General features: G+C 42.6%; 1 protein-coding gene across 1 annotated transcript; it reads left to right on the forward strand.

The window, feature by feature from the left end:
* The first annotated feature begins 6,485 nt into the window (after positions 1–6,485).
* Positions 6,486–8,493, forward strand: LOC119332689. Its single transcript, XM_037605845.1, has 2 exons — positions 6,486–7,928; positions 8,189–8,493. The coding sequence occupies exons 1-2, from the start codon at positions 7,160–7,162 to the stop codon at positions 8,218–8,220; spliced, it is 801 nt and encodes a 266-aa protein (XP_037461742.1). The 5' UTR covers positions 6,486–7,159; the 3' UTR covers positions 8,221–8,493.
* Positions 8,494–9,660: the final 1,167 nt, after the last annotated feature.

The following is a 9,660-nucleotide window of genomic DNA, read 5'->3' on the forward strand; positions in this document are numbered from 1 at the left end:
TTTCAGCTGAGATCCCTGATAGAGATAAGTACCCTTTGTTACATGATTTAGTTATTAAACACATGCTCCGTGGACCATGTGGTGTTCTCAACAGTAAAAACCTCTGCATGCAAGATGGAAAGTGTAGATACCATTATCCCCGTCCATTTTCAGAGGCTACATTCCAGGGAGAGGACTCATATCCAGTCTATAGACGTAGGGATGATGGTCATCGAGTTCATATCAGGGGTGCTCTTTTGGATAATAGATGGGTTGTGCCATACAATCCGTACCTACTTATGAGATACAATTGCCATATAAATCTTGAAGTTTGCTCCAGCATCAAGGCTGTAAAATATTTATTCAAGTACATCTATAAGGGTCATGACCGTGCCTCTTTTATCGTACACGCTGCAGGAGATGTAGTTATTGATGAAATTCGTGAGTATAGAGATGCAAGATTTATATCACCTCCGTAGGCAATATGGAGGATTTATTCCTTCAATCTCAGTGAGATGCATCCTTTTGTTTTACAATTACAGGTGCATTTGCCAAACATGCATGTGTTGTGTTATAAGGGTTCTGATAACTTAGAGAGTGTGATAAGGCGGGAATCATCTTCTAAGACCATGCTTACTGAGTTTTTCGGGATGAATACAATTGATAATTATGCTAGAAATTTTTTATATAAGGAATTCCCCGAGTTCTATGTATGGGACAAAGCCCATAAGAGATGGAAACGTCGTCTGAAGAGAACTCAAGTAGGTAGGCTTGTGGCTGCTCACCCCGCAGAAGGAGAGCGTTATTACTTGAGAGTGTTGCTAAATCATGTGAGGGGGCCTACGCCATTTGAGGATTTGCGTACTGTTGGAGGTATTGTTTTCTCAACATTCAGAGAGGCTGCAGAAAAGAGAGGCCTTACTGAAGCAGATGAAAGTATTTCTGACTGTCTCACTGAAGCTGCAACATTTCAGATGCCATCTGCACTTAGAAGACTCTTTGCAACCATTTTGGTTTTCTGTGAGGTGACAAATGTTCGTGCATTATGGGAAAAACACTTTGAGGCGATGTGTGATGATTTTCAAAAAGAGGGCATAACTAATGAATCAATTGAACAAATGGTCCTTAGAGATATTGGTGATTTGCTATATTCTATGGGGAAGGACATCAGGATATTTGACCTTCTAGAATTAGTGGATACTGATGATTTGGAGAGCTTAAATAGGAGAGAATTATCCGAGGAACTATCTATTACAGTTGCTAAAGAGGACTTAGAGTTGTACACAAGCCTAAATAGTGAGCAACGACTTGCTTTTGATGAGATAATGGACCATGTATTGCACAACAAGTGTAAAGTATTCTTTATCGATGGTCCAGGAGGTACAGGAAAGACATATTTATATAAAGCTTTATTGGCTAAAGTGCGCTCTATGGGACTAATAGCCATCGCAACAGCAACGTCTGGTATTGCAGCTTCTATTTTGCCTGGTGGTAGAACTGCTCATTCCAGATTTAAAGTACCAATAAATATTCAAGAAGATATTGTTTGCAACTTTAGTAAGCAAAGTGGGACTGCAGAATTACTTCGAAGAGCATCTCTAATAGTTTGGGATGAAGTTGTTATGACAAAATGACAAGCTGTCGAGGCACTTGATAGATTCCTCCAGGATATTACAGGTTGTACATCACCATTTGGAGGAAAAGTAGTAGTGTTTGGAGGAGATTTCAGACAAGTCCTTCATGTTGTTAGGCATGGCACTAAAGCGCAGATTATAAATGCTACACTCCAAAAGTCTTATCTCTGGAAGGATATAAAACAAATAAAACTCCGCCACAATATGAGAGCACAGTCTGATCCATGGTTCTCAGATTTTCTTATGAGAATTGGAAATGGCACTGAAGAATCGATTGGTGAAGATTATGTGCGTCTACCAGAAGAAATAGTTGTGAGATATACAGATTCAAAAACCTCCATCAACAACTTAATCGATGATGTCTTTCCTTCACTTTACCAGAATGGAGGATTAACTTCTTATATTAGTTCCCGTGCTATTCTTTCCACTAAAAATGAGTATGTCGATGAATTAAACGGGATGCTTATAAAGCGGTTTCCCGGGGAAGAAAAAGTCTACTATAGCTTTGATTCAGCAGTGGATGACACACAAAATCACTACCCACCTGAATTCTTGAATTCTCTCACACCTAATGGCCTGCCTCCACATGTACTCAGATTGAAGATCAATTGTCCTATGATATTGATTCGCAATTTGGATCCATCTAATGGGCTATGCAACGGCACGAGGCTTATTATTAAGGCATTTCAAGATAATGCTATTGATGCAGAAATTATAGGAGGACACCATGCTGGAAAGCGAGTATTTCTTCCCCGAATTCCTCTCTACCCCTCTGAAGATGATGTGCTTCCCTTTAAGTTTAAAAGAAAGCAATCCTATCCGCCTTAGCTTTGCAATGACAATCAATAAAGCATAGGGTCAAACCATTCCAAATGTTGGCATCTACCTTCCAGAACCTGTGTTCTCTCATGGCCAACTGTATGTTGCTTTGTCTAGAGGAGTATCAAGGCATACAACAAGAATACTTGCCAAGCCAAGCAAGGACATCGACCCATCCGGGAAAAGTACAAAAAATATTGTCTATAAGGATGTTTTGTTATGTTAAATCCACAAAGTGCTCCAAGTACACGAGCATGGTTTTCTTTGTTTCATTACACCCTATTGTTAACGTGCATAGGTATGTTGATCACCATTTAACTTTGGACTAGGAGGAAGCATTCTATTCATTTTCCATTCAATTTTTTAACATGATATTACTTTTGAATGTTTTTGCAAATTGCAGAGTAGCTGATCTTGGACTGGGTGGCGCTTCAGGTACTTGGGCGTGTGTGAACCATGGATTTGCAGGAAGAGATGTATTTTTAGGATAATAAATGATGCAGCGTGTGTGAACCTGTACAGTATGATCTTTAGTGTAGCCGGAATCTTGGTGAGGGTAACGTGAACCAATGCAAAGCAATAGGTTCTTCCTAAATAGCACTTGACACTTTTTCGTGCTTTTTGGAGCTAGGAATAGTTTAGCTCTGTATGTGCCATTTTTTTTCTTGTACTAGATGGCATCCCTGATGGCACCAGGTGGATTGTCTTTGAAGATTGTAATATGTTTAGCAGTGTGTTGTAGTAAAGCTTTCTCCTTTGTGTAAAAAATTAGTTAACCTTCTGCTCTTATTATTGAGTGGCATTGCCATGCTGGTCAAACTACTTTATGTGAGTGAAATCCCAAACTGGGCAAACTTTCTTGTGTCATGTTTCACTGAATATGAACAATACACACCAAGCACATTGCACGTATAGGCAGAATCACTGGTATTTCCAGTGCACATTACAGAGTAGGATGACGTTAATGACTCATCAACCACACTTGTAAATTATTACCATTTTCTTCATTGCGAGTAGTGCATATGACAGTTCTCTTTCATTGCATATTTGGAGTAATTCTCCACATGACGCAGAAACAACCCACGCACACAAAAGAAACGTTAAAACTTCAGCTATAAGGAGCACTTCTGTAACTCTGTAAGCTTCAAAACCCCTTGCCCTCTGCTGTATCATCCGACAGTGTGGTGGTCCGATCTCCACACTCAAGGTGCTTCATAATGAGCCAGCCAGAGGTACTACTTCTTGCGCTCTGCTTGGCTTCGGGATGGCAGGTGGCGCGACGCGGTAGTAAAAAGTGCAAACAGTTCCTGCAACCTTTAACAACCTGAAATTCAGAATGTTAAATTACTTTCAGAACAATACCATGCCTCACACGGAGAGGTCACATGACCCTCGGTTGTCGTCCAAGTCCACGTGAGGGGGGCGTTGTCCCTGAGCAGCCGACCGAAGGGCGAGCAGCGGCTTCTCGCCCAGAGGTGTAGACCGGTGGCGAGATAGGATTCGCCCATAGCAGTACAGCCCGGGAGGGAAGGCGCTGCAGACGAGGGTGGCGGAGGTGGTAGTCAAGGAGGCGGCAATGCTGGTTATTGCTGCCGGTGGTGTTTTGAATATAAACGCTGACGAACTTGCGTCGATCCGATCTGAGAGAGGGCGAGAACTCAACCCTGATCGAGAACTAGAGGAGGAAAGTGGATCGGGTGAGGACGAATGCGAGAGATGGGTGCCTGCCTTTTTTTTTGCCTGTTGGGTTGGGCTACGCGAACATGGGCTACGTGTGTGTCTGGTTTAGTGGCGTGATGAGTTGAAGCATCTCAAAAAACAACTAGGAGTTTTTATTTTTTTTCTTGCGTCGAATAGAAAAAAAAACTAAATGTGTGAAGCATACAATAAAAAAACTGAATTTTTTAGGGTCAAAAGAAATCTGAAGCTTACTACACGTCATTTTATTTTTGTGAACTCATTGGTTCAGTTATTTTATTTTCATTTATTACAAAAATTGCAGGGAAGACTGCATACAAAAGACCCAAAATGGTCGGATCATTCCCCTAACCCTGCACAATCGGGAGCTACATGCACCGGGCAGCCTTTTTCTTATCTATGTGATAAGTAATTTTGATGATCAATAAATGAAAACCTTCCTCTAAAAACTATTGTTTTAGATGGATGAACCACTCTTTTGGTATGATCACATATAGTACTTGATTGAATTGATGGTGACGTGCATAGCACGTGCACACTTAATAGTTGGTGTAGAGGCTAGATGTAATTGATATTTACTTGACATTAATATAATCCTCTTGTCAAAAAAATTACACTTGCATTGGCCATGTTTAAATTAATTTTCTCAAAAAGGGGGTTGGGTATGTTATTGGATTCAGTCTTGCAAGTAATAAACCGTAGTGACAGAAAATGGAAAATGATTTATTGTGTTGCTGTCACTAAGGATAAAAAGATAGTTGAGTAGTTGTCCTTTCAAGGCAGGGTGAAGACAATATAGTATCTACATCATGTCATCACACTTATTGTAATATTTAATTTTACTTAATACTTTTGATATGCATGCTGGATAGCGGTCTTGGCGTAGAGCATTAGCTATAGATGGAGATGGATAACGGTGTCTGAATATTTAGACATGTTGCCTATATAGAATTATGCCATGTATAGTCATATTCAAAATAGCAATTTAATCAATAGACAACTGAATTTGCTCAGCAGTGAAACTCTAGTCCCAATCCATTCTTCTTCATTGCTTTCAACCTCGACCAAACATTCTTTGCAATTCCTTGCTTTTTTATTTCTTTTGCTGCAATCACTACTTTCAAATACAAGTTGTTTTAGTCCTCGTAACTAGCAAGCTAGTAAGACTGACAATCTTACCAGTTTTGATGTGGGCCGACGCAAGTTCCATATTGTGCGCGTGTGTGTGTGTGTGTGCATGTACTGATCATTGCTAGCAATTCAAAGCTCCTACTAGTGAAGGATCCTCTTGAGTGAAATTGCTACGTGCCTACAAACAGTCGGGGCCCAATACCTTCCTGGATTAGAGGAAGCACGGGCCATAGTAGTGTCTACCACCGGTACTATTTTTCAAATTTTTAGTGTTAGTGTTTTAATGTTTTGTGTTTAGAGTTATGGTCCAAATTTTTCTGCATTGAAGGTAAATCATCAGAGCGTGTAAAAGTTTGACACTTTATATAGTTACCTTGATATTTTTAGGGCTTTAAATGAATTTCTAGGTATATAAGGGAGGTAATGGTATTTGAATCTATCATTTAATAGAGGTGTGCCCTTTTGGGCCCCGCCATCAGTACTCTATTTTTTATTATTATTTTAATGTTAGTACTTTAGTGTTCTGTGTTTAGGGTTATGGTACATTTTTTTCAACATTAAAGGTAAATCATCAGAAGTTCCTGTAAAAGTTTGACACTTTGTATGGTTACTTTGTATGATTTTGAAAACTTGTTTGCTTTTAAACCTCATAGTTTCCCTTCGAAACTCTGATTCTTTCTCAGAGATGCTTCGGTTTGTAAGTGAAGCACAGCACAATTTTTTTGTAGCTCTCTCAAATTTTTACCACACCTTATAGGGGCCATACCATGACATTATGCCAAGTTTCATTATTGTTACAATTTATTTACACTTGTAAAAAAACAAAAAATAAGTTACCTCCATTAAATACATAGAAATTTCATATATTGCACTAAAAATAGAGAACTAAAATTAAAGATTGCCAAAGGTTTTACATGAAATTTCAAATATTGTACCATGAACCCAATAAAACATTGGTCGATAACTCTAACAGAAAAAAAATACTAAACACCACGAAAACACAAGTATTCAAACCTAATTTTTTTTTTCATCGGTAGCAGGCCTTAGAAAAACGCTTGCACTGATAAAATATTACTTACCAGGGTCGCCTTTTGGGCTAACAGCTACTGGGGAACACTGGGCTCAAATGCAGCCCACACTTGGCCCAAACGTTGCCCTAACCCCTCCCGTATCTCACTTTCTCCAACAGCCTCCCCTTGGAAAAAAGAACAAAACTTTCTCCCCCAGCCGCCGTCCGGCCGTCTCCGTCCTCCCCGATCCTCTCCTTCCTCCGCCTGCCCGGCGGCGCCCTCTCTCTTCGCCGGCCATTACTTAGCTGATTGTCTGACTCGAACCCGAAGAGAGGCACTGCCCACGTCTCAATCCCCTCCGTCCTCGCCGATCCCCTCCTTCCTCCGCCCGCCATTACTTAGCTGAGTGTCTGACTCGAACCCCAAGAGAGCCACTGCCCACGTCTCAATCCCCGCCCACCGGTCCAAACTATTCCCCTCCCGGAACCCTCCCTCGCCTCCACCGACCGGCCGGCCGACCATGCCGCAGCTGCCGGACGAGCTCGTGGAGGAGGTCTTCCTCCGCCTCCCGCCGGACGAGCCCGCGGCGCTCGTGCGGGCCTCCCTCGCCAGCAAGCCCTGGCTCGCCCTCCTCACCGGCCCCGCCTTCCGCGGCCGCTACCGCGAGTTCCACGGCGCTCCCCCGATGCTGGGCTTCCTCTACTCGCGGCTCGACGGCTCCGGCGCCCCACGCCTCGTCTCCACCTCCAAGTTCTGCGCGCGCATTCCGGATTTCACCGAGCCCACGCACCAACGTTTTGAACTTTTGATGCACGGGACTGCCGCCATGGCCGTGTTCTTCTTGGGAACAATGACTATTGTACCCCGGTGCTCCTTGTTTGGGACCCCATGACGGGCTGCACTCGGGAGCTGGACGGGTCTTGCTTGCCCGATAGCTTCGAGCTCGCCGTGCTCTGCGCCGTGAGCGGCTGCGACCACCGCGCGTGTCACGCGGCCCCCTTCAGAGTGGTCTGCGTCGGCCTGAACTACAGTGAAGAGGGTGAGTGCGTTGCGGTCGCGTGTGTGTCCTCGCCGGACACAGGTGACTGGAGCAAACCGTGCCCTGATTTTTGGTCTGAGTGGGATGAGCGGTGCCCTGGTCTTGATCTTGTTGCAGCAGCTGATGCATTCATGCGGCCAATGCCCTCTGTCCTCGTCAACGGCGCACTTCACTTCCTGCTTGGGTACGAAAATGATAATGCCCGTGTAGGAATTCTCAAGTACAGCTTGAGCTCTGATTCGTTATCGTTGATTGATGCGCCGCTTGCCGAGTCTGTTGTTTTTCATGACCCTATGCTCATGGCAATGAAGGATGGCAGTTTGGGGTTTGCACATCTGGACAGGTTAATTCTCTACGTTTGGTCCAGAAAAATAGATTCCGATGGAGGTGCCTCATGGGCTCGTGGTACAGTCGTGCATCTCAAGTGCCTTCTCCCTATGGAAGATCCCAAGAGCGAACCTATACTGATTGGGTCTGTGGAGGGCGGTGATATCATTTTCGTGAACACGGATCTTGGCGTCTACCAGATTGATCTCAAGACACTAGAGTGTAAGGAGCTAATGAAGGGACGAAACTTCTATTCTTTGATTCCGTACATGAGCTTCTACAATCCGCCAGGTATCTATATGCCTTTCTTCTTTTATGATTCATGAGCAACTCTTAGCTAGCTAGGTAACTATTTATCAGTTAGTGGAGTCATCAAAACATTGATGCCTAATCAGATTGAAAATTGTGTTTGAAATTTGCTTCAACAAATTTGAATTCCAATGTAATAATTGATGGTTACTATTTTTTATGCTTTCTTAATTGGCAATTTATATGATATAGTATCATGTCATATCCATTGAAGAATCACATGGATAAAACTGTGTTTGCAGAAAGGGTGATCCCTGGTGATGCGGCACGTTGAGAATGCACGGTCGAGTATGCATGATGCTACTACTCATCAACAAGTAACGTGGCAACTTGGAGGCATATGGTGTGATGAACTATTTCACTACTTAGTAGCCCTTTTGGTGCAGTGGTGCCTGCATGATTTCTCATGTTAGTGTTGGCTTTTGTCTGTTAGTTTGGCAGTTTCCCCGCGTCGTTCGCGTGTCAGTGGGTGAATTAACTATCTTGTAGGGAAACATTAATTTCTTGCATCCATGTGAACCGTTGTTAAATTTATGCATCTGCAAGAAGTGGCTTAATTCTACAATTTGCTATCCCAACTTTTATCTAGTCTCTAAATTCATCTCCTAAAATGGGTATCTTTGGTGAGCGCCAGATGCCGATGGCGTGTCCAGAGCTAGTGGCTCGCTGATATTTCTTAATTGATCTAGATAATTTTGTTTGTGCTACACCTACTCTAATGTGGTCATGCCCAGAGCTGCTATTTTCTTGGCCTAATGGATGTTGATGGCTTCTGTATGAGAGTGGCTGACTGAACTAGTACTATGTTTCAAGTGTGATGCTACTTGCTAATTGCTATACTGCAATAGTCTTTTTTCAGAAAAACAATGTTAATACAGCACACAACTTGTCAACTGAACCACTAAGTGGTAGGATCACAGAAATATAGTACGTATTCCACAAGAGCCACTGCATTTGGGTCTGTAATCACAGAAGTGAAACTATCATTTTCTCTCTCATGCTTATGTTGCAAATCAGGTGGACGAAATTTGCATTGTTTGTATTGCTGCGGATTATTTGCAACACAAACGCATGTCCTGTAAATTTAGACATATTAGGTTCAGTTTAATTTGGAATCTGAATATGTAGAGCATGAGACGTGCTGGTAGGCATTTTCATATATGTAGAAGCAGCATTTTCTGTTTTTATTTTGGTTGGTACGATGACATGATCCGTTGTAACACCTCAACTTCACAGTACTTACCATGGCTGGTGCGCAAAGGAGGTGGCCAGGTGGAGCAGAAGTCGGACCTTTCGTCCTCTCGTACTATTTTTCTATTAAGAGCCTTAGTAGAAGTGAGTCTGCATCTTTAACTCTGAAGTATCCTGTATCAGATCTATCATGAAGTATATACTACCTCCATTCAATATTTTTTTGTCGTGGTTTTAGTTCAAAGAATTATGGAACGGAGGGAGTAATAGTGTGGCATCTGGCATGTGCTTGCGGCGTGGGCCCGGGCCTGGGCTGTCAGGTCTCAGGTGACTTAGAAATCTGACTGTGGTTTAGCTTCGTTTTCTAAAAGAGAAATGTGATTCTGACATCTGAATTGACCATGCACGGCTCAAGTACTAATTTGGTGTCGAGCGGTTAATCTTGGCCACCGGTTAGACTAGACTAGTTGGTTTTAACGTCGGTGGTTATGGCACCGCTTATATTCCGGGAAGTGTCGCTTTA

This window comes from Triticum dicoccoides, chromosome 7A (genome assembly GCF_002162155.2).
Source record: "Triticum dicoccoides isolate Atlit2015 ecotype Zavitan chromosome 7A, WEW_v2.0, whole genome shotgun sequence".
NCBI classification, from domain to species: Eukaryota; Viridiplantae; Streptophyta; class Magnoliopsida; order Poales; family Poaceae; genus Triticum; species Triticum dicoccoides.